General features: G+C 39.4%; 1 protein-coding gene across 4 annotated transcripts in view; it reads right to left on the reverse strand.

The window, feature by feature from the left end:
* LOC121301411 (cAMP-specific 3',5'-cyclic phosphodiesterase 4D-like) overlaps positions 1–25,973 on the reverse strand; it is a 169,254-nt gene that overhangs the window by 21,909 nt on the left and 121,372 nt on the right. For 3 of the 4 annotated variants that reach the window (XM_041230787.1, XM_041230788.1, XM_041230789.1), the window contains 4 exons: positions 2,529–2,720; positions 1,826–1,862; positions 307–380; positions 49–98 (listed from right to left, as the gene is read on the reverse strand). In XM_041230787.1, coding sequence (XP_041086721.1) covers positions 49–98; positions 307–380; positions 1,826–1,862; positions 2,529–2,720 — 353 coding nt within the window. Of the gene's footprint in view, positions 1–48; positions 99–306; positions 381–1,825; positions 1,863–2,528; positions 2,721–24,576; positions 25,378–25,973 lie in introns of those variants that run through there. The other variant, XM_041230790.1, reaches the window with a different exon arrangement.

The raw sequence follows: 25,973 nt of genomic DNA on the forward strand, positions 1-25,973 counted from the left end.
TACGCACAGGGATGGGGCACTTTGCCACAGCTGTTCTCATACACTCACCTGGGAGACTTGCTTTACACATGGATGGGGGATTGCTACCCGATGATCTCCTGCAGTCATTAAACAAAGACAGTTACTGAGCAGAGTTTAAAATCAGCCTGGTACAATGGTATCAAATTATTCCAGGACACTCCTCAGCTACCAAAAAATTGTGTTTGGAATTCCAGTGCTTTCTCCTCGTGAAGAGTCTATATTCTCCTGGGTCAACTCTCATGTTAGTTTCCTTCACAGCAGGAAGATCTTGAACAGGGGACTTACTTGTTGGTCACTCGCTCCTGTAGGTGGGTCAGGACTGCAAAGTTACTCCGAACTGTTCGCAAGCTGGCCAGCACCTGAGGGAGGAATCGATATAGAACTGCCCTTAGGCAAAGGAATAACTACACTAGGGAAACAAACACCGGGTCCATTAACCCAGTACTGATCAATGTACACTGGGTGTCAAACCTAGTTAATCACAGGCCATTCTGTACTATTAAGTAATATGAATCACTGCAAGGTTATATCCAACATGTGCCGCAATATATTCCAAAAGGGTTAATGTTCTGAATTGTATGCTGTAGTATCAGCATTGAAGAGAGAGGCTGTTTTGAATCTTTTTAAAGCATCAAATGAAGTTCAGTACCAGTGGTGGAGCAATAGCAGGTGTAGCAGGTGCAGCTGCACTGGGGCCCTCGCAATCAGAGGGGAAGGATCTAATTAAAGGGGCGCTCTTTCAGATCCGAATGTAAAAGCTGGAATCGAAAGTGATGACTACAACTTCTTTTGAGGTTCCTCTCATCATGTCCTCCTAGTGTTTAATTATTTATTTTTTGGTCCAATTATTTTTCACCGTGTTTTCAGCCCGCAAACTTAGAAAGTCCACTTATCACAGGAGAACTGAAGGTTAGTGTATATCTATATTCGTCCTTTGATCCTCAAGCCAATCACCACTTTGCACCCAGGAGCTGTCCATTTGTAAGCGAGCTACCGCCCCCTGGAGGACACCACTTGGAGGACACCACCCTGGAGGACACCACTTTGCACCCAGGAGCTCTCCATTTGTAAGCGAGCTACCGCCCCCTGCATGCCGAGAGCGCTACCTAACAGTAGCAAGTCAAGCTCAGAGCTGCCTCGCTAGAGGTTCAAAATGTCCGTCCTGCATTATCAGTGCAGTGTTTGCAAATTGATTTTTTCAAATGTGGGTTTGTATGACCAACACATGTGTGATAAGTTATATTTTTGTTGTCATTTTAGTTTTTTAAAACTGATTATGATTTTTTTTTTTTTTTTAAGTGAAGATTGTATTAGAAAAGGCAACATGGACTATTTATAACTTGATAAATCTGAGAATCTATTGCAAAAATACAATAGTAGTAATTACATATATATATATATATATATATATATATATATATATATATTAAAAAAACTGTTTTAATACACAACAATTTCTTGCTTGCTATTGTGAAACTGCTCGCTCCTAACAGACCTTTCAATAACTGCTAACATATGTTAAGTGGTGTCACGAGAGGACGGTCTGCTATTGAACAGGTGCCAGAGCAACAAGGTGTGGATGTGTTTGTATATATACTGTGTGTGAGTTAAAAATGAGGTAAAGTGAGGTAAAATAATAAATAAACACACACTATACAAATGAAAACATTGTGCCAGGAGCTAAGTTGTTTATGTACATAATGATAAAAAAATAAATAAATAAATAATATCATGTACAAAGTTTCTTTTAGTATTTCTGAGTGTTTTATTATTGTGGCTGACGGGTAATGATACAGTAACTTACTTGTGCAAATGGAGTTACAATCATGTCTTCTCCGTGTCTGAAACACAATACCAAATCACAAATTAAAAAACAAACAAAGTAGTGTTCAAAATATTGGAAAGATTCACAGCTAATTAAAAAATTCCATAAATGTAGCGTGCTGGGCACATGGTGTGTTTTGTAGATGTGCATTTATGAATGAATTACCAGGTACATATGTTTTTAAAATAATATATTCTTTAACATGTGTTTCTTTCAAAACTGGACGTATAACCTACATGTGACTTTTGCAAATCATTTTCTGCCTATCAAAGTGTTACACAACCTGCAGGAAACTTTGCAGGAGAAATCCAGTGTAAAATGTTTGGAAAGTGCTATTCAGATAAGAATTGAGAAATGGTGGAGGTGAGATTGTGGTTGCAAGGTTGGGTCGTTGTGGAGGGAGATGCGGAGATGTAGAGATGTGATGTACAGTTGAAAAGGTGCCTGCAAGTTTAGTTGTGTAGGCAGATGTGTAGTTTTTGACATGTGAAGCTGTGAATAAGCACACATGTGTAGTTGTAGAGGTGTTTAGATGTGTAGTGCAGGTAGATGTGGAGATATGAAGTTGTCTAGATGTGGGCATGTTACATTTTGCAGATGTGGAGAGGTTCAGATGTGAAGATCTCAATATGTTTCCCTTTGGAGGTGTGGAGGTAGATGTATAGTGTGGATATGTACTCACAGCTCACTGGTGGTGGACGAGTTCCTGGACATGGCTTTGGGGGACAGGTCAAAGTCGCTGTCTGACCGGTACAGGAAGGACTCCCGCCTCTGGCTGTGGGGGAAGTTGGCTTGCAGGATGAGGCCGGACCCTGGACTAGCCTGGGGGTCCAGGGGGCTCCGTCCCACCGACAGGCCATTCTCAACATCAAAACTGCATAAGGGAAAAGAGAGGATGGGTTAGACAGGCAGGATTCTGCAGGGTAGAGAGGCATTCAAATAACAGTTTAGAAACAGACATCATCCGACCCCCAGACTATCCTTCTAGAGGCACCAAAAATACATAAAACAAAGTTTCCCTAAACTGCCTTAAAACTTTCTGACACCACTATGGATTCAGCCTATGTATTTTTGAAAGGTCAATAAGAAGACCTAGCAACAGCCATGGCAACATTACCAAAGGGCTTGCTTGCTTTTTCTTGCTTATTAATTCTTCGATGCAGACTTTCAACATAAACACATTAAAAGCTGCAGTTGCTTCCTGGTAGCCACACACATCCTGTGCTATAGGTCACATTTACTCCAAAGGTTGAAAAACAATAAGATCAATGTAGCAACAGCACAGGAAGTAATAGAAGTCATAGTGGTTTGTTTCCAAATGACCCCAGTTCAGTTCGTATAGCACACAAGAATTGGTAAGGAAACAGAGCAAGTCTTTGCTAGCGCTCCTTCAAAGTTCACTGTCTATTATATATTTAAAACACTCACCCAAGGAAACAGTGCCCTACAATTCATTGCTGTTTCTCATTGTAGAGTGTCTCACACTGTGTGGGAGTGTTGGGGTGCATCTCAGATACACACACATGAACTCATTTCAGATCAAGCACTGCTAAATAAAACTGTTCGAAATCAAGCAGTAAATACACAGAGCACTGTTCTCTATATGGCCTGTGTGGTTTATATAGAATATCATATAGGCTACAGGGGGCTGTATGATACAAACTAATAATCCACTCTGAGTGGGTGAGAATCCTTTGTATCTAGCAAAGCACCCTACACTATATTTGTACATGCACAATATGATAACAATAATTCAATAATTTTTATGTGATGTCATTTCTATCTGATACAAAGAAATATCAGACAGCAATATCAGGGTCTACTATACATGCATATCATTTTATAACACTGACAAGTCTAAGCTGTGATGTCACTTATTTGATAAATATTGTACTTAATAGCCTGGAATAAATATGTTTATGTTTACATGATATGTTAATCAGACCCTAGTTACAGATACAGAAAACATGTGCTCAGAGGGCAAATAATTGTTCACATTTTTTGTGTGTGTGTTTTATTTTTCAAACAGGGACCAGTTTAGATATCGGTAGAGATAATAAATAAAGGGTTTTTAAAACCTTCCTTCCGAGCTCTGTTGGGCCAGCAATATTGTGCAGCTGCTGCACGATCAGTATGATGACAATGTGGGTCTAAAAATAGTCCCCTCTGTTGACACAGATCCTTGTGGATGTTCTATGAATAGCGTTTCAGGTAGAGTGAACTCCGATTCCATCAGCATTGACTGTTCACGCTCAGATATTTATAGACTGCACTGGGCTCCCCTGGAGGTCGGGCACTGTGAAGCACAGCAGAGCTATTTCAAGCTCAAGCCACAATTCATTCTCTCCAAATCTAAATGCAAATGAATGATGCAGCTTCAAGTGTTTTAATTACTGCAGAAACTCAATATTGATTGCTGTTGTTCTTCAGTGTATCTCTTTTTTAACTTGCACTGGTCAGTATTTATGTACTTATATATATATAGCAAACAGCTCTATATCCAAGGAGAATCAGGATTCAATAGGATACTCATCAATCACTAGAAATATTTAATGAAAAAGAAAAGTCATTCATAAGCTGTATCCTGCTGTATTATATATAGTTATTTTTGCAGTAATATACTCCTACTATGTGTAGGGCAATGTAATCTTTCCAACTGTTTCACTATAATATCACTACAGTACTGCATCTACTATATTCTGCATTTAGACTCTTACATATAAGTACAATGACATTGTAATATTTGCTTTTATTCTCAATTGTAATCTGCACCTAACCAGTGCACAAAGAAATCGTGTCCACATTTAAATGTGAATAAAGAAATGCGACCTGCTGCTTTAGCACAGGTGAGCCTGGCTGTCTGAATGGGTTATTCAGGGGGAAGCATTTCTGTCCTTGAATTATCATGCAACAACTCCATGAGCTTGCATAGCTTGTGATCAGGGTACAACGAGACAACAACCCGTTCCCCCGTTTGCATAAAGGGAATGGGTTTATATAAAGGGAATGAACTGTTTCTTCAGTTCTAGATTCAAAATGTCTTGTGAGCCCTTATGCATAGTCAGAGTGTGCATATAAACCAGAGGGCTTAAAAGAGGGGGCTTCAGAAGGTAGGGCTCCTGAAATATAGAAAACTAGACATTTGAAATGCTTCAGTGTTGAGAGAGCTTGCGTTGTATAACTATTCCGCGCGTTCTTTCGAGATCCTATTTTGGAATCTTGCATTCATTCAAATTCCATTATTACACTAAATGAGCTTGATCTAATGAAAGTTATTCTCGGAATTTAATTTGGAGTTATCCTCATTTGTGGAGTGACTACAGTACCCCTTGAACATGTGCTATACACTTGTCTAGTTCTCTTTCAAGTGAAGGCAGGCTGTTTGTAGAGATGGGCACAGGGTCACATTCTAAATACAGCACACTTAGGCTTCAGCTGAGGGCTCTGTTCACTCGCTCTGCTCCTCTCCCTGCTTCGTTTCTCGTGGGCTGCTTGATTTGTTTTGACAGCGAGCTATTGCTACAAGGATGCTGTGATGCGTGGAGCTAAACAGCTCTCCAGCCATCTGCGTTCAGAAAAACACAAAATCAGCTCCACACTGCCCTGCTCTGCCCTGAATGTGTATAGCTCACCTTGGTGTTGTTCAGTCACCTTATACTCTAGTAGCAAGATGTTTAAGTAAAGTTCTTGTAGATATGAATTGGCAGCATGGTTTACTGTATAGGAAGATGTGTGCAAGCTTCAATATTGTTAATACGTGGTGTGTTGGGTGTCCCTTTTGGATAGTTTGGGTACTGTCTGCACAAACTGTGTGAAATGACCTATTTTATAATAAAAGACACCACACACGTAATCAATTATTATAAATAGCAAAAAATTAAGTGTTTTTTTTTTTTTTTCAGAAACTACAAGAACCTGGCTGTATGCTTTGTGCACAGGGTGACCTCTACACACATTTGATGGTTCATGGTGCAGTTTACTGTATTTTGTGTGTGTTTACCTTCATCAAGCGTTTCAAACTCTTATAACCTCCTACCGCTGAGAGTAGAAGAGCAGAGTAGCAAACAGAGTGACGATCGTGTTCAGAGAGTGATGTACTGACAACAGGTGTCAAGAAGGGTAGGGAGTAACTCTGAGAATGTAAACAAACTGTACTGTCAACACGGTGTTCTTTCTGATTGTGTGGACAGAACGCTATGAAAGCAGTCCATAAACAGTTTGATTGTTGTGTCAGAATGCATGTACAACATTGTGAAGGTTAAACTGTGGTAGCGGATATTTATTTATTTATTTATTTAATTTGGCAGACGCCTTTATCCAAGGCGACTTGCAGGTGTTACAGGGCAGCACAGGGGTACGATGCAAGCTTAATAATGACAATGCAAGCTTTAACAACAAGCCCCCCCTAGTTCTTTGTTCCAGGCTAAATAAACTCAGTTTTTTTTAAACTATCTTGCTTGTTCATTCCTTTAAATCCCAGGATTATCCCCACTGTGCGCGAAACTCATAACAGATTAGTAAAAAAAATACTGCAAAAATACAAACAGGATATCAAGATATGTATAGATGGTATTTATCATTGCATTTAAAATGCCTTACAAATCTTATCTCTCAGTGCCTATCTACTGTATACAAAGCTCTATAGAACTGTATGTACAGCAAGCCTACCCTGGGATCTACATGACACAGGCCCCACCTGCTGGACAAAGATAGACGTGCAGCTTCAACAGTGTTCTTGTTTCTCACTTGTTTCTAAGTGAACCCCACATGGTTTAAAGTAGCCACTTTCCCAGGGAGGGTTCAGATATTTAGCGCAAGACCACGGGACACTACCATGGAGAAACAGATTCCTCTAGTCACACTATTGTTAAAGTCAAAGCGCTTCCTGCGGCTGTTTCTTTTGATTGGAATTTAAAAGCAAATCGGTGCTGATCGTTATTATTTATCAGGAGTTCATTAAGGAAAAGCTATATAACTTACCTTTACAGAGGTAGGCTGTGAACTGTGCATTATATGCAGAGTCACTTACAATAGGACAACTCATTTAACATCTCATCCACAGGATGGAGCACAAGGAGGTTAATTGACTTGCTCAGGGTCACACAGTGAGTCAGTGGCAGAGGTGGATCTGAACCAGTGATTTTCTGGTTACAAGCCCTGGACTTTAACCGCTGGACCACACTGCCTCCTTAAACTGCAGGAAAGTCCTTTTTTTTTAACAAGCTGACTATGTTGAGAGATGCAGTCTGGAGTCTGAGCCTGAGGTTGCCAGACCCCAGCTGTGACCCCTACAATACAGAAGAAGGGGTGCAGAACCAGAGTTAATTTCCTGGATTTACCAGATAATATAAAAACTCAGCCAGTACTGGATAGGACAGATCTTGTGGACCTCTGTCAGGGTCTGTCAGGACCTTGAATAGCTGCTAAAAGGGGCCGTGCTGTACCAGCGCACTGTCCTTCGATGCCTCAAAGGGTCACAGGGCACTTGATGGAACTTAATCTATCATCTCTACAGCGAACCATCCGGTCACTGCTGCATTGATAAATATTACATTAGTGTCCCACTTAATCAGGTGCAGCTATCAAACATTAAAAGGAGTTTTACGACATTGCAGGGTTTTCTAGAGTAATGACAGTCATTGATTGCATACGTTGCATTCAAATCACCACAGCCCCATCCATATACATATGTGAACAGGAAGGGGTTCCATTCACTGACTGTGACGTTTCCTATAACATCTGGAGCATATGTGCAAATCTCCCTGGCTCTCATGACTTATATAGCATTCCAGGTGATGAAACTCAGGATCTATGAATTAGGTTTTGGTGCCTTTGCAAATCAGACAGTGTGCTTCAATGCCGAGGGGGAAGAAGAGGCTCATCCTGAAGCACTGGAGCCTCCTCACCATACTCCTCCAGTCCGCCAGGGCTGTCACACCCTTTCACTTACTGTATATACACTGCACATATCCATCTATACATTTCCATGCACGTGAGGAGATAAAATATTCCCTTGCAATACTGTAAGTGTTCGGCGGCTACTTCTAACCATGTTGAGTGGAATTCTCTCAGAGGTGAGAAAAGCGTGCCAGAGTAAATACACTCAGCATGATTAGAGGAAGCTGTCGAACAATCGGTTCTGTGGTCATTTTAAAAGCTTAAGAAATGTACAGCATCAGGAAGTGTAACATGAATGGTATGCAGGTATAATAACGAACGACTATAAACACAAATGGCACTTGAAACACATTTATTTATACAAGTGTACATAAAAAAATACATAAATACAAATACAAATAAATACAGTAAATTAAAAGATACTGCCCAAACAAGCCTGTACAGATGGCTTAAACACCCCCCCCCCCGAGAAAAAAAAAAAGTTGAAATAATAAAAAAAAAAATTACTCGTTAGCATGTCTTTTGATTAACACGTTCTCTTTATGCAGTCATTGTGACAAGAAGTGATGTAGGTGACTTTTGTCAATTAAGTTTTTTACCGGGAGATTCGATCATTAATACCACATTGACTTTCAAAAGATTGATTTTATTCACAAATTCAGATTGAAAATCACTTGCAACAAAAAATGTCATTACTAATTCGCTGGTTTGATAAATTACCACTGCTTTTTAAACCCACCCCCAGGCCTCATACAGAGGGAAGGCCGCTGAGGGAAGGCCTTAAAATCAGCTACAATGGAAGTCATGATACATTTTACTGAAATAGTATGTTTTTAATTCTAGAACAGAAACCTCACCAAGAGAACAGGATAAGGGAAGTTTTGTAGCTGGCAAAATAATTCCATAAATCTCAGCCATTTTCCACTTCAATTCGCTACATAGGTCTCAAATGTGCTATTTTAAGTGAAACACATATTATAGCAAGCAATTTTAAAACATGAAATCTTTAGGTTAAAGGAAACTCTCAGTTTCTGTGCCTTAGTTTCTGGTTATTTGTTTGCACTGTGTCATTTTACCTGTGTGTCTTTTAGGTAAAAGCCAAGTCAGTAGGAGAAGCAGCGGATTGGCTATTGACAGGAAAGAAGCTAGTCTAAAAGCATGGCTTGTAAATAGTTTTCTTTAACCTAGTGTGACACCAGATATCATGTTTGAAATACATGTTTGCTACAACATGTGTTTCTTTCAACACTGCACATTGGAGGGCAATAAATACACACGCATTATGTCGTTGAAGCCTTTTATTCATTTTCATAGCTTTCTACGTGGATATAATTGTTAAAATGTATTAAAACAAGTGTGTACAATTTTATATATAAGTGTGACAGGGTGAGCCCACCCCCATGTAAATATGTATATGTATGCTGGATATTAGTATTTTACTGTTATAATTTTTGAAGGCTTCCTCCAGGTCTGGCTCTCGATATCATATAGCCTCGTGTGGGATCCAGGCTTCCTCCAGGTCTGGCTCTCGATATCATATAGCCTCGTGTGGGATCCAGGCTTCCTCCAGGTCTGGCTCTCGATATCATATAGCCTCGTGTGGGATCCAGGCTTCCTCCAGGTCTGGCTCTCGATATCATATAGCCTCGTGTGGGATCCAGGCTTCCTCCAGGTCTGGCTCTCGATATCATATAGCCTCGTGTGGGATCCAGGCTTCCTCCAGGTCTGGCTCTCGATATCATATAGCCTCATGTGGGATCCAAGCTTCTTCCAGTGAAACTGTCAGGGGACTCTTAGGAGAAGTGAACTCTGCACTTTGAAGCTTAACAAAAAATCAAATTGTAATCCCAGACTTTAACCCTGAAGAAACCCTGGAACACACAGGTCCCAAGTTTCATCAGCTGGAATGCTGCTCCAGGGGGTCAGTGGGGGAAAATGTTGGATAATCTGATCTAAATTATATTTTGAATCAATAAAAGAAAAAGGAAACACAATAACATTGGTTCATTTTAAATTCTATAATTTCGAACTTGAATTGCCAATATAATGTACATAACAATCATATATTAATAATGGCAAACATCTGTGTTTTACATCACCCAAATATTGATCTTACATGTAAGTTTTATTTTGCAGGTTGTACAATGACTGCAGGTTTTAATGTCAATTTGTGAAATGCAGGTCACTTGCGTGGTTTGAGAACAGTATACCAACAATGGTAACAATTAACAAAATCATTGAAGAAAAAGTAGTTTTTTACCGTGCAGTACCTGTCTTCAAATTCACCGTTGCAGATTAGTGGAGGTAAAATTAATTCATTTTCAAGTACTGCATTTACACACCTACATTTCAAGACCCTAAATGCAAGCCACCTTCACCTTTACAACAAATAACACAGTGACTTTAATTTCAAGTTACTAGCATAGTAACCAACCATTAAGAGAAAACAAACATACAGTGATTACTAGAAAGCATTGTTAGGGTTTAGTTACTACCAAACTGGCCGCTGAAATCCGTCTTCTTGTTAGTAGCTGTAGTTAGTCATATTTATATTTCAGTTTCTTTCCAAATGAGGCCAACCTCTGCAGTTCTTGTCCAGCGTCAAAAGGTCAAGGATTGTGAGATAGTATTGTGCTGTGTTTTAAAGAAACCCGTACGATCAGAAAAAAAAAAAACTACCCGAGCAATGGATGCCCCAATCGAAAGAACATTCAGCGCTATTTTTATTTTTGCTATACATGTGATTTTAGACAGCATTCTTGAGATCTAGTTGACAGAACCATCTAACGGAATGCACGTGTGGCAAATTAGTTTTTGCTTTCAGTTTGTGTGTTTGCTTTAACTGCCGTTGCAGTATTGAAAAAGGCTTAACATGTGTAGCTCTGTTCCCCTTATCCAGCACACACCTCCCTGCTAGTCATGACGTAGTTCCTTTGCAGCCCGATCTGGCCACATCAGGTACAATATAGCAAACCAAGCCAGACAAATTAGCCAAGGCCGGCCAGGGCGACTGTGACCAGCAGTGAAAACACCCTTTTTAGGGCCAGGGAAAGTTATGACACCAAACTTATGATTCGTTAAAACACCATCATGTGACATATTACACTGTAGTTTGCACCACAGCCTCGACAACAATGGCACATACTCATAGCCACAGTACTTACACATAGCAACCATTCATAGCAACAGAACATATCCATAGCAACAGTTGTGACCTGTTCACATAAATCAATTTTCTCAAGAGCTCTACATTCCTGCCCAGAAACTCACTACAGATTATTTAGGGTATAGGGTCCTCCAGGCCTCTGGTTTTGGACAATATAATCCCTTGTTTTCCACTATATGCTTTACTCCAATTCATATGTGTTCAATATGCATCTATGCTGTGAAATCAATTCCTTCATTGTCCCAGACACGAATCAGATATCAATGAATACACCGGACTTCATGGCGGGTAGAATCGATTTAAGAATTTCTTAACTACCATTAATAGGAATAACTCCTTTAATAACGATGTCAGGATAGTTTAATTAACAGGACCAAATTGTTAGTGAAAAAACAAGTTCTTAAATGTGTGCTAGCAGTTTACCCAGCGTGAGTCTACCTATAAATGAGAGAGGAAGCGAGAGGTATTAATAGCTGTGAAATGGTCCCAAGACCGCACTGTGACTGGAAGTCCTAATTGCTGCCTAACCTATCATTGTGTAGAGTCAGTTACCCACAGTGCTTTCTCAAATTGACAACAGCTGTGAAGGATCTCTATCTTCATGGGAAACAAAATAGATTTTTACAAGAGCCAGGAGCGTGACTGACTCTTTCAATCTTTTATAGAAGGAAGGATGGGAATTTTGAGGATTGATTATGCAGTACAGTAAGCAAGTATTATGCAGGGCCAAAGTAGTAGGAATCAATGGATGGATTATTTTTTGCAAGAATTGACCCATCTCCTTCTAACTGCTATTCCAGGTTGAATAAAAATAATGGAGGGTGGGGGTGAGGGGGGTAATGATCCTTTCCTGTAAAGCTTCTAAATTATGGAATGCTTTGCCTTCTGTCAGGTGAAGCTGGGACTCTTACTGTTAAGTCAAGATTGAAAATGCATTTTTAGAAAGCAGCTTGTCTACCTTAGTGTTCCTATTTTACAATCAAAACAATAATTTTTAAAATTCCAATTTTATTCCATTTTTGTTTTAGACTCTTAATTGTTCTATTTCTACAAACCAGCTTTTTATCTTAGTTTTTCTAAGTTTACAATTAAAACCACTTTTATTTAAATCTCTTTTGAAATTTCTGTTTAATCAAATTCTGTATTACACTGTTTTTGAATGAATCCTTGTATTGTATTGAATGCAGGAGGACTGGGGCTGGGCTTGCAATGCCTGTTTTACCCCACTCAGACCCCTCTTGTTGACAGATCCAGCAGCGAATAACTTGCATTTCATATTCAATGCTATCGAATTATATAAACCGGATCACACTGTGACGTGATTTGCATAGAATGGAAGGTTGTTCAGTCCTGGCTCTTAGGATTCTCCTGACAAAAACTAAAGAGAGAAAAAGATGAGTAAATAGTGGAGAAAAGCTGGTACATATGTATCTCAGAGAAACTAAACGGATAACGACATAGAACTCCTGTACAGCACTGAACAACACTATTAAAAAAAAAAAAAAAAAAAACCTGTACTGCTGAACCTCGTCTTCTTTAGTATTAGCATCACAAGGGTATCCATGCATTATAAAATAATAGACGGGCCTCTTCAGTGAGTTACAGAAAAACAATTCCATCTTGGGTTTCTGTGACAGTTGATAAACTGGACCTTCGGTCTCATAATTTATGACGGCACAGAAACCCTAGATGAATTTTCCTGTAACTCACTGAAGCTCATCCTATTATTATTCTAGGAATATATAAATGGTTTATTGTAAATAGTTCACAGTATGCTTATTAATAGAACGTATTTGCATAACAATAGATAACTTCTATTAAGAATAATATCAGCGGTATAAATATTTGACCAGATCTCTTTTCTGCAGCTCTCCTGGTGCTGCTCCAGTAAAGAACACAGGGCTGCAGGGTTATATGGAGTAGGATTAAAAAGATGAATGGAGCTAATTTCCTTTCTCACAACTGATTCAGCTAACCATCAGGGCTCCAGAGGAGTGGATTTCCTAACAGTGCCTCCAGGTCAGCAGCACTGCTGTGCACATTACTGCCCTCTCAAGGCAGTGCCTCCCTCTGCCAAAAAACAAGGGTGGAGAAAGGGTTTGGAACAAAATCAGTAGTGCGAAAAGACCAGCATTGTGGCGCTACAGTACACACAAAAGAGGTTTCCTAAATAGCATGAGAAGCTGTTTTTTAGTGTTTGTCTTAAGATGTTAATGGGCAGTGTGTGTGGTGTCTGTTATTGCTGTAACAGAGGCCATCTCATGCACTTGAACAAGAGAACAGCGAAACTGATCAAATTCTGTGAAATTATTCTTTGTTATATAAGAGACACCCCACACAGACATATATATATATATATATATATATATATATATATATATATATATATAATATATATTATATATATATATATATATATATATATACAATATATTCTTAACAACTGTGCTGTATATTCTATGCATGCAATGACACCAATACACAGGATGGAACTTTGACAAATACTTAATGCTGATTGGTTGATTTCATACATGATTTATAACTGAGTGTATGAATTTATGGATTATTGTTGTGTTACATGAAACAATAAGGTAGTCTTGAAATGGACCGATACCACCACTTTCTAAGTTTCCACAACTTGCTTTCTTCAGACTCATTGTTTTTTGTGAGCTTGCATTTGGGACTTGTATTTTCCACCAGGACTACATACCAGTTAATTTATTTGTCAGCTGTGCATGGTGGGAATACCCAGAGTTAATTGCATACACCAAAGACAGCGTCACCGGGTTGCCATTAACAGTCTGTATTTCAGGGATGGCAACAGGACTATTGCAGAGCAGTTTCCCCCATTCCAGGTTTTATTATGAGCTTGATTAGCCCCAGTGTATTGGTAACAACCAGGAAGCACCAGACTGCTATTTCCATCCTTGTATTTGATACAGAAAAGCTCCATTATAGGAAGCAACATGAATGTTCATAATGTGCTGCAGTTATTCCACAAACTTCCTTCTCTAAACAATTGATTTGATCAAGCCAGTAGACTACTCCATGGATTACATCAAGAACGCATTTCCATCTTTGGTAGAAGCATGAAAAAGTAACTGACCAGGGCTTACCTGCTCTAATACAATCCAGCTGGGGGTGCAGATTGATCAAACCAACCTCTTAGGCGGCTACCGTAAGTTTAGAGTGTTTGGCTATTTCTCCCCCCATTTCAAGGACTGGATATTGGTAATCTGACTGTAAAGCATGTGTTTGGGCTGAACGAACAGCTAATTTCCCCCAGTCCTTTATGATAGCTTGCTGTCTACATTAATAATGTGCATTTTAAAACAAACATACCTATAAGATTGATGGATAAGCAAAGCCTCTATTTAACAAAGTAACAATTATAATGGAATCTTAAGAAATACCTTGGGTGATATTCCAATAAATCCAGTCACTTTCATGGGACACGTCATTCCTTTTCAAATTGACCAGCTCACTTCCCTTTCAAACCGGTCCTTGTAATTACTGTGTTCCTATTGGTATAATTGGAGCCAGCCACACTGTAATTGTAAGAGTTTCCAATAGGAATCTCCTGGCACTAGATGCCACACAATACCAGATGACAAGGAAAGATAGTAGCTACAGTTTTGAGATAGATAGTGACAGTTACTGTGAAAATGTTTTGTATTTTTGTTCTCTAAAATTCATAGTTAAATCTAAAGAATGTTTTAAACTTCATACTTATAAGGTAGTTCTCAACATTAAAAATTCAAATTACCAGAGGTTTTTATTAAAAGCACTAGCATAGTACCCATGAGGGAAAAAAAACTACAAAAAAGCTGGAAGTGTCTTTATTATTAGGGGCGGCAGTTTTAGTCGTTTTTTTTAATACAACTTCATGATTCAAAGATACACAAGACCAGCGTCAGACCTTATCAAGATGGCTGCCTCAAGCAGTGTTCCAGACACACTCTGGTTCATCACAAGACCTTCTCAACATGGTGGCCCGCAAAACTGGCATACGTAAGAACGGTATATCAGGAAGAAACAACACAAATGGAAATAAAAGTGTAAGAACTTCATTTCTGTCAACCCCCCCCCCCCCCCCCCCAGAAAAAAACAGTATTGTGGACAAAAGTAGCACATGATGTGTTGGCACCTAACTTGTTTTTGTCTGCTCTACATGTCTAGATCAGTTGTTTTAATCTTTTAAATCAAGCAGGCTGGAATTTTTTTTTTTTGTTTGAAGTCAGGAAACCTCTACAAAGCACACTAACCCAACATTGAGTTTCACAACCTGATAGCAGACCGGTGTTCTTTAAAAGTTTGGTTAAAATGGATCACTTTACCAGACAGGTTTTATAGGTCTGGCTTAAAGAACAACTTCCACTGGACTTCATTCTCCTTGCTTTAACTTGGCAGTTGCTTACAGAATGTTTTGTAAGTTGATTTTTGATGGATTAATTAAGTTCGCCTCATTGGCTACCTAGATCTGTTGAGATAGAATCCTTGAAGAACCAATTTGATGATGTTGTGACATCAATCAGCTACTAGGAACTGGATGATCTTGGAAGGGACGAAGGGCCTCCTCCATATTTTTTCTTATGCTCCTATGTTCTTAAATGTCAAAGTTTTCCAGAAATATAATTTTCTAGCAAGCAGAATATATTCTGTACAAGGATATCGTCTATTCCCTCGAGACAGCATATTTGCACAATACGAGTTAGCCTGGGCCTCCTGAACTTCTCTAACACACGTGACATTTCAGCTTTAGCAAGATGAATTGAGGCGCATGCCTCAGAGGTGATGGGCATAGTTTAATCATACATCTGCCACCTTGCATCGCTGTTTTTAATCTGTCGTCTATAATCTATGTTTTATATATTCGGTTAATGTATTTATATCTAGTTATATAGGCTAAATAAAGTCATTATTTTAAACTACTTTTCAACATTGTACAACATTGAATATATTTCTTATTTTTTTGTTATTATAGTGTTGACAGTAAAATACACTATAAAACCTGAAAGCAAACACATCTAAACGTTTCTACAAAACAAGTGAAATCAAATGAATTAGATTTAATCAATTCACATGTTCCACTTCAGAAATGTAGTGATTTAAAATTATTCTCTTTTAGTATTTCTGGACTCAAGGTGTATCTACTTATTAATTTTGTATTTAAAATATAGACACACTAAAATTCAATTTTGTTCTTAATTTCAAATATCGACCAGGCCAATTAAACACTTGGAATACAAACCCCAGCATACCAGAAGCTCTGTTTTATGTCTGTGTATATTGACCCTCACAAATAATCAATTGCACCTTGAGGTGTCTGCCACTCTGATCAGAGTGTTCTATTGGGTGGTCAGCTAGTCATGACATGTGAGCCCAGGAGAAACAGCCAAGTAAACACGAGAACCGTTGTTGGGCCCCTTGAAAAACAACAAGTAATCACAAGGACACCCAGTTCACCCTGAAATATACAACAGTGGAACCAACTGCCTTTAGGAATACCAAGTCCGAATATCCTATGATATACCAACTCAATACAGAGTCCGTGCATCTGCAATAGTACAACGTCATTTAAAACACCAACATTCAAAATGGACTATATTGTTTTAATGAAATTAACTCATTGTTGTTTATATAATTTCAAAATAACAAGTACAGTATCCAGATATTGTACTGGAACTTTGCTTTGACATTTATCAGATTCAGAATGCTTCATTACAGTGCGATGATCACAATAGTTTAATGAAAACTGCTTCAGTGGTATTTAAGCAAATGAGGTATTGGTATTATGTTCAAGTATATTAAAATGACTGGTTTACAGTATGTGGAATAACTCCATATATCCCCACAATCCGATACGCACAATAATATATGAAACAATGTTAATACCAAATTTCCTCTCAATTTAAAAAGGAGTTTTCCATATAAAAATGTAACGTGTGACATGTGTATGGGCTTCAGTGCACAGAGACGTACACACGTCTGCAGATAGACAAATATATGGACTGACAGACACCCCCATACATCCCCAGAATGTAACCCTACCAAAAACTCCTGTGGCCCAGGGATCATTTAACTATAATATGCAAGAAGGCAAATGCTAGTGACACTTGTTAGCGTTTCAGCAAAGATCCTGTTTGTAAGTTATGTAGGGTAAGTGTCTGTGGAATGTTTGTTGCTGTTACATACTGTACACCAGCTGTTCAGTCCACAGAGAGCTCCTGAGACGGGCTCTGCAATGCATGCAGTTTGCTTCTTTCTTTCTGCCTGTCCTCATTATTGCATTCCAGAACAGCTAGCTGCAAATCACCCTTCCCTCTGACGTCAGTCGTGCCTGCTCCTCTGTCTGGATCCCACAGATAAGATTCTGACAGGCAGGCCACTGACACTGCACAGTATGTGTGTGTGCATGTCTATGGAATCTGAGTTTGTGAGTGGTGTGCTCTCTGTTCAACCAGCTGAAGTGCTGTAACCATTAATTGGCTTTAAAATCATGATACTGAAATGAGATTGAGAAATGAGGTGGGGAAGCATATCATTGTAGCACATGGTTCAGGATACAATGCTTCAGCCACGGTCTTCAGTGCACAGGGCAACTGTATTGCTGGAATAACACAGTGTAACAATTATAATTTTTTTTTTTTTTCCTGGGTAGTAAGTGTTATTTCCTAATTGTTTATGTCTCAAAAGTATAGAAAATGGCTATTATTCACCACAAACTTTGCTTTTGTGACCAGGACAGTGATATTTTGAAATATCACCATTTTCAATGAGAAAATGAGAGCTTTTGTGTCTTTTCGTTCACATAAAGTCAGAAAAAAATAACATAAAAATCGAAATTAACATATATTTATACTAAAGTAATACAAAAATGACTACAAAAGATTTAGAAGTGAGTAGTTTTTCGAGATTTACGAGTATACTGTAAATTTACAGTATAATTGTAAATCTTGCCAAACCCCAGCATCAGAAAAGTTCAGCTTTTTTTTTTTTTATTAAACTGTTTGTAAAATCGTCTTAAGCTGTTCATTTGTTTTAGAATTGATTGGTTTTTTTTCCTTCCAAAAAAAAAGTGTGCTTCTGACGAGTAAATAGCTTTGAGAATCAAGCCCAAAGTGATGCTGTTTTTAAAGTTTCCAGCTAGTGTAAGCTGCATGTGCTATTCTCGGGCTGACATCTATAAGCATAAAATACACTGCGATTCTGACTAACCCTGAACAGTGTCATGCGTGATTTATAATAAATGTCTTAGTGTGTTTACTAATTTTGATTGGCCAACGTAGCAAAATCGATGTAGCTCAAATACATGGGTTCTATGCCATGTTTACGTGCTCAAGAACTTGACCCAGAGATGCTAGGTCAACAGCCGTGGTGCCAAATGACTAGACACACTCTTGCACGAAGCAAACAAGTAGATCGAAAATAGCAGCCCTTAATAGGATCAGCAGCTCTGCATCCCTGCTTTATTAATTACAGACAGAAGATTTGTTATAGCATGTATTGATCACTTTGGACACCTAGTATTATGCTTAGAATTGCAATTACTGCCAAAGAATTGTCATTATGTAATACAGTATTCATTTTGTCCTCTCTGATGAAATGTGAAATGATGGAAAAACTTCAAATATTTAGCTCCAGAATTAAAAATAAAAAAGTGAAAGAAATACCATAATTCTGCAAAAAAATAAAATAAATAGCTTTATTAATGACAGTGTGTATCAGTTTATAAAGAGACCAGTGTTTCCTTATGATGTTTTTAGTGTAATGATGTTCTTGCTATAATAAATAGATCTCTGTCACCTGGAATAGTTCCAGCTGCCTTCAAACTGCTTTGGTTAAGCCTCTATTTAAAAAAATCTAAGATTAGACCTCACTGCTTTGAGTAATTTTAGACCCATTTCTAACTTGTCATTCTTAGTTAAGGTTCTTGAAAAGGTAGTAGTCAACAACAAAACAGATTTCTTGAGAGTAGCAATGTCCTTGAAAAGTTTCATTCTGGGTTTAGATCTGCCCTTGTCAGAGTGGTGAATCACTTAGTGATGAGTACAGACTCTGTATCCATTTTGGTTCTTTTAGACCTCAGTGCTGCATTTGATACTGTGGAGCAGGACGTTTTAATCGATCATTTTAAAAGCTGGGTTGGTCTGACTGGAACTGTTCTAACTGGTTGAAGTCGTATTTCCAGTAACTAACAGACAGGACTTTGTTTCTTTGGGGGAGTCTGTATCAGGAGTATTTATTACTTGTGGTGTCCCCCAGAGCTCTATTCTTGGCCCATATTGCCTTTGTATATGCTGCCACTGGGTGAGAGTGTTTGTAAACAGTGTACATTTTTACTGGTATGCTGACGATACACAGCTTTACATATCTGGTGACACCACTGCTGTTTCAGCTTTACTAAAGTGTCTTGTTGATTTCAAATGTTGGCAGTATCATAATTTCTTGCAATTGAACTCAAATAAGACAAAAGTTTTGCTCTTTCTCAGCAACAAGAAGAGCTTGCAAGTTCCTTAAAAATAGATTTGGGCAACCTGAGCTCTCACGTAAAATCTGATGTGAGAAATGGGGGGTTTGTGTGGGTGGGTGGGTGGGGGGGGGGGGGGTGCCCCGCCCCTGTGTGCAGTTTGTGTTATATGTTGTATGTAGTGTTTATTGTTGGGGGTATATATATTGGGCTCTGTAGCACGAGTGTTGTAATATGTATTTAGGCATGGGGATTGCACAATCACTTCACGTGCAGATAAAAGGTGTATTAGTACGTGAGCACAAGGACTGCACTAATTAGTTGACATGCTGGGATTCAAGTGAATGATTAATTAGTAATTGAATCCCAGCACAGCAGTGTATATATAGAGGCATGAGTCACTCACTCAGGGTTGGGTGTCTGGTGAGTGAGAGAGGAGAAATTAAAATGAGCTAGAAATAACAATTGCTACGTGTGCTGGCTTTTAAACCAACACGATACTTTTGATGTGTGTTTGTTTTGGGCCACGTGCCCTTTTTGTTTGTAACAGTGTTTCGGTTTGTTTAAATCTTTTTATTTCATAATCGCGTGCAAGCCAGCGCATTCACATTCACTCGCAGTGCTGTGTGCTTCTTCCGGGTCTGACATCATCACTTAGGCCAGCTTGCGTTATCTCAGAATGAGGGGTAACAACACCTCCAGAGATGCAAAAGAAGAGTACTGCGGGTGCCATTTTGTTTTGGGGGGGGGGGGGGGGGGTAGGCACTCTGGAGTTGTGTGTGTGTGTGGTGTAGGCACTGTGGAGCTGTGTGTGTGTGTGTGTGTGTGTGTGTGTGTGTGTGTGTGTGTGTGTGTGTGACTGTGTGTGTGTGTGTGTGTGTGTGTGTGTGTGTGTGTGTGGTGTAGGTGCTGTGGAGTGTGTGTGTGTGTGTGTGTGTGTGTGTGTGTGTGTGTGTGTGTGTGTGGTGTAGGCACTGTCGAGCTGTGTGTTTGGTGTTGGTACTGTGGAGCTGTGTGTGTGTGTGTGTGTGTGTGTGTGTGTGTGGTGTAGGTGCTGTGGAGCTGTGTGTGTGTGTGTGTGTGTGTGTGTGGTGTGTGTGTGTGTGTGTGTGGTGTGTGTGTGTGTGTGTGTGTGTGTGTGTGTGTGTGTGTGTGTGTGTGTGTGTGTGTGTGTGTGTGTGTGTGTGTGTGTGTGTTGTGTGTGTGTGTGTGTGTGTGTGTGTGTGTGTGTGTGTGTGTGTGTGTGTGTGTGTGTGTGTGTGTGTGTGTGTGTGTGTGTGTGTGTGTGTGTGTGTGTGTGTGTGTGTGTGTGTGTGTGGTGTAGGCACTGTCGAGCTGTGTGTTTGGTGTTGGTACTGTGGAGCTGTGTGTGTGTGTGTGGTGTAGGCACTGTGGAGTGTGTGTGTTTGTGTGTGTGTGTGTGTGTGTGTGTGTGTGTGTGTGTGTGTGTGTGCTGTGCTGTGTGTGTGTGTGGTGTGTGCACTGTGGAGCTGTGTGTGTGTGTGTGTGTGTGTGTGTGTGTGTGTGTGTGTGTGTGTGTGTGTGCTGTGTGTGTGTGTGTGTGTGTGTGTGTGTGTGTGTGTGTGTGTGTGTGTGGTGTAGGTGCTGTGGAGCTGTGTGTGTGTGTGTGGTGTAGGCACTGTGGAGCTGTGTGTGTGTGTGTGTGTGTGTGTGTGTGTGTGTGTGGTGTAGGTGCTGTGGAGCTGTGTGTGTGTTTGGTGCAGGCACTGTGGAGCTGTGTGTGTGTGTGTGTGGTGTGGTGTGTGGAGTGTGTGTGTGTGTGTGTGTGTGTGTGTGTGTGTGTGTGTGTGTGTGTGTGTGTGTGTGTGTGTGCTGTGTGTGTGTGTGTGTGTGTGTGTGGTGTAGGCACTGTGGAGCTGTGTGTGTGTGTGTGTGTGTGTGTGTGTGGTGTAGGTGCTGTGGAGCTGTGTGTGTGTTTGGTGTAGGCACTGTGGAGCTGTGTGTGTGTGTGTGTGTGTGTGTGTGTGTGTGTGTGTGTGTGTGTGTGGCACTGTCGAGCTGTGTGTTTGGTGTTGGTACTGTGGAGCTGTGTGTGTGTGTGTGGTGTAGGTGCTGTGGAGCTGTGTGTAGTGTCACCACATTTGCAAAACTTTCTAAACCTGGCAACACCCATGTGTAATAAAAACACACCCACGTGAATTTCAGGAAATACAATAGCTTTACAAGACCTAAGGCAGTCGTTATTATTCATAAAGTAATTCCATGACAAGCAATGCATTCCTAAATGAGTTCTCACTGGCTGAACCCAGTTTCTGTCTTTTTTTTCTTGCTTGAGGGCTAGACCTTTGTGAAATATGAGAAATGACAGAGGTTTGTTGTTCATAAATGTGAGCAGGGCGATTCAATGTTGCGATCAATTCCACTGAAAGAGATGAACAATTTGTATAAAAGAATTGCAGAATGAAGTCAAATCTAGAAATCAGTAAGAGCTAGGTTTACTAAGCCTTCTGCTCCCTATCATCTTCCATGTAACTTCCAGTTTTCCAGTGCACTAAATATGAATCATCCTGTACACTGAATCATAATCAAAGTCAATTCAAGCCATATTACTGCTGTAACGCAAACTTGAGCAATCAATGTTCCTAAGTGATAGTGGACAGGTAATACGAGCTCCAACATGACTGTTCATGGAGTCCCACAGTTAATCCATGAACAAGGACAGCTTTCCATAGCACGCTACATCATCTGTTTGTATAACATGTACAACTTATTGAACAGAAATCCTGTTTAAATCGAACTTAGACAGCTGAATACATCAAGCTCTGCATCTGCTTAGCGATACGGCAACATCATTCAGAACAGTGTGATTTGCCTGGTTATTCTGTTGGATTTGAATGAAAGATGAGGTCCGGTTCAAAAAAAAAAAAACATAAACTAAAGGTTATTCAATGCTCAATCTCTCAAGACGTATAATTCAGTATAATCAGCTTCTAGCTCGGGCGAACATTACTAGACAGCGAATCACATTTAAAACCAATCCGCGCAAGTGTCGTCTTTTTCATTTTCACTTGCAATATTAAAAGCTCAGTTGGACAGCAAATACTAAACAAAGACACAATTGAGCTAATTGTATTTTATTAGTAACCAGCGAAACAGGACCGGATGAAAAATCCAATCCAGTACCTGCCACTGCCACATCAGCCTCTCAGCTCGACTGAACCTCAGCATCTTTCAATAAAGGAAAACCAGGACACGGACACTTCAATAATCTTTGTCCTTGCAGATATCTGCACAGTCCAGATAAACTGTAAGGAGCTCTGACAAGTACAAAAGTTATTTGTTAATAAAGTTGTTTTTTTGGGGGGTTTTTTTAAACATTTTTGGGACTATTTTTCTAAAACTTCTCAGCAGAAGGGTGCCTAACGAATCATTACAAGTTCAAGGTACAGCTAGGTTGTAAAGTGTTTTACTTATTTTTTTAAAAATGAGAAAAATAATTTTCTAATAGCGATAGTGCTCTCTCAATGAAGGCTTGGGAGGCATGACTCCCGTCATGGCCAACTACCACATGGCAGAGCCTTCATTGACTCACTAAAGAATCTGCTTGTTTCATCACAACACAAATAGAATCAGAAGCACTTCAGTCTAGCACAAGGAAAGCACGTGGTTCTGGGTCGCGAGCCACGCAAAGCTCCAAAATAAGTGATTCATTGAAGTTTAATTGAGGATTGCAACATAAAAGCCATGGCGATCAATAATTGATGAATCACTAACAGTGACTGTGTTATTATGGTAAGTCATGCAGTGTATGTGGGGATAGGTGTCAGTGAATGGCTGTAAAATGCTAATTGTCACAGTTGGAACCAGTTTGGAACAGCTAAGCCAACTAAGAAAATAACCCCAACCTTAAAGGGCACATAAGGACCCTTTTATTTTATTGTGTTACGTGTTCCCATGTGTTACAATTGTTTACGTAAGGTGTGTGTATTGTTTTATTTTTACATTTTCTTACCTTTTGACCACTTTTTTAAACTTTTTAATTGCATTCCCTGCCTCAAGATGGCTTCACATGTACCTGCATGGTCCTCTCATCATCCTCCCGCTCACATATGTAACGGAGATGGAGTTACCAGTGAGCAGGAGGATGATGGGAAATGTAGTTCTGAGAGGTCCACGCGGGTACATGGGAAACCATCTTGAGGCAGGGAATGCAATTTCAAAGTTTTTACAAAAGTTGTAAAAAAAACAATGCACACACCTTATGTAAACAGTTGTAGCAAAACATGGGAACATGTAACACAATAAAACAAAAAGAGGTACTTATGTGCCCTTTATGGTCACCACACCATTCATTTGAGCTCATTTTGCGATGTCCATTTATGGCTAACTTAAAGGGCTAACCTTTTTCAGAAGGAGACCCAGTGAATGCAAAGGTACAGTTTTCCTGGAATAGTCAGTAAACATTGTAATGATTTAACCAGAAACTGCAATAGAGAATGATAGCAGCATTAAACAGGTAAGACATTAATTACAGCCAAGCCTGCAAGGAGACACAACAAAAATGGTAAGCTGAGTTGACTTGATCAGGAGTTCACCAAAATCCTGGCAAAACAAGCATTCAACACATATGTCTACTATACTTTGGAACAAAATGCTATTTTCATGGATCTTTGCAATATACAGTCTATTAAACTGTAAAACACTTTGCAGTAACTAAAAACAAGAGAAAGTTGCAGACATACCTATTGCAGTGTTTGATATGTGGTATTGTGCTACCATGCTTTGTATTCGGAACATTTCAATACTGTCTAATGCATTGATTTCTAAGAGCGGTTAAGTGGGGTGGACACCAGCTTTATAACTAATACATTAATATTCACAGGAGTGTGATGTAAACTGAAGTGATCTTCTTATCAGGAGCTAAGGGTGACATTAACAGGAGTTTTATAAAGTCACAGTATTATACAAATGTAGTTTTCCTTTAATTGCTAATTGCACTAGCAGTACTAAGTTTGTGATCCTAGTTATAAATTCCATGAGCTCTTTAACATGTTCAAATTTACTCTCACAAAATGAGTTAGATGCCATTGGAAACCTTTCTATATCTCCCCAATCCCCCTGAAAAAGTTACAGAAACTTCTGAGCAAAAAAATATTAACGTTAATTTAAATGAAAACTTTACCTACATATTTAAAAAAAAAACAACACAAAAGATATTCAAAAATAATGATTTACCGCTTTCGTTTCTGTACGATATCAATCGGCTGGTTGACAGCACAAGGAGACCCAAAGATATTCCCATTTCGTAATTTTAAGGACAGATCAGTCAAAGTCAAAAAGCCACAGTTTGTTGGTAAACTCATGTTTTTCTTTCCCTCCACTCTCTCTATCTTCTTCTTCCTAACAGCTGGGGCTACAGTTGTGCGTCTGTCCTTTTCCTTTTGCTCGACCCCGATTTCCTGAAACTACATTTTCCCATTGTCAGTTTTCTTAAGTTTCTTTTTTTTGTTTTAAATAGAATCCCCAGGTTCTTCTTCTTGTAATCTTCTTCTTTTTTTTTCAAAGAAATCTTCTTAGCATCTCTGCTGGCCTCGAACTTTTTGTTAATCACATTTTTCTATCAGATGTCACCTTCTGCATGTGTTCCTGGAAAGTCTCCTCTGCTTTTTTTTTCTGGTACCTTCGTTCAGATAGATTTCTCTGTGTCTCCGGTTCCCCAGGAAGAGGCACTGTCTCCCCGTGCTGCTCCATGGTCTTCATACTAGTCTGAATCTCACCTTCTTTTGGCTATTCTCCATGCCTCAGCCTGGCTTCTTGCTTTCTCTCACTCTCTGCTCCTCTCCTCTCCCTCATGCTCTACCCTCCTCAGCTAGTCTGCTTCTCTTGACAGCTGAAATGATGTGGAACAAACCCATTCACAACAGGACACTGACTGATCCCTGAATGAGTGCCAATTACACTGTGATGCCACTGCCCATAAGAGGCGGGGCCAAGCACATGAAAGCCCTCTTCACAAGCATGCCTTTTAACCCTTTGTAGTGATCTTCTGTTCCTTTAACTGCCAAAACAGAAAGTGCCAAGGCATTTATTGTACACCATGTCTAAGCTTGCCTGTTAAATAAAATGATAAGACATGCTAAAAAGTATATAAAGGGACCCCACAATTCCTCTCACTTGTAACCTAAAATGAGCGAATGTTTACTACAATGTTCCTTTTTGTGTACTCTGCTCTGTACGAAACACTGCGTGTTTGTTTATATGTGGTCGTTTTGTTTTGCTGCAGACTCTATGCGTACAACACTTACGCTCTGTTTGTCTACTCACTGCAAAAAAAAAAAAACAGTAGTACAATGTTGGAAAGATGAAACCTTAATGAAACCTTAATCTTGACAAATATTCTATGACTGTAAGAAAAAAAAAATTGGAACCACACTACAGAATACACAAACAAACAGAAACATTCGAAAATATTTCCGGAAATCAGTCCTCCATGAAGGGAAAAGGTAATGGTTACACAGTCTAGCGTAGTGGCATGTGCTACAATGCAACAACTTCTATTGTACATGTTCCACTTTCAATAACTCATTGGAAATCATTATTTACGCTTGTGTTTGAACTAAACCTTTGATTTA

This window comes from Polyodon spathula, chromosome 27, assembly GCF_017654505.1.
Source record: "Polyodon spathula isolate WHYD16114869_AA chromosome 27, ASM1765450v1, whole genome shotgun sequence".
NCBI lineage: Eukaryota > Metazoa > Chordata > Actinopteri > Acipenseriformes > Polyodontidae > Polyodon > Polyodon spathula.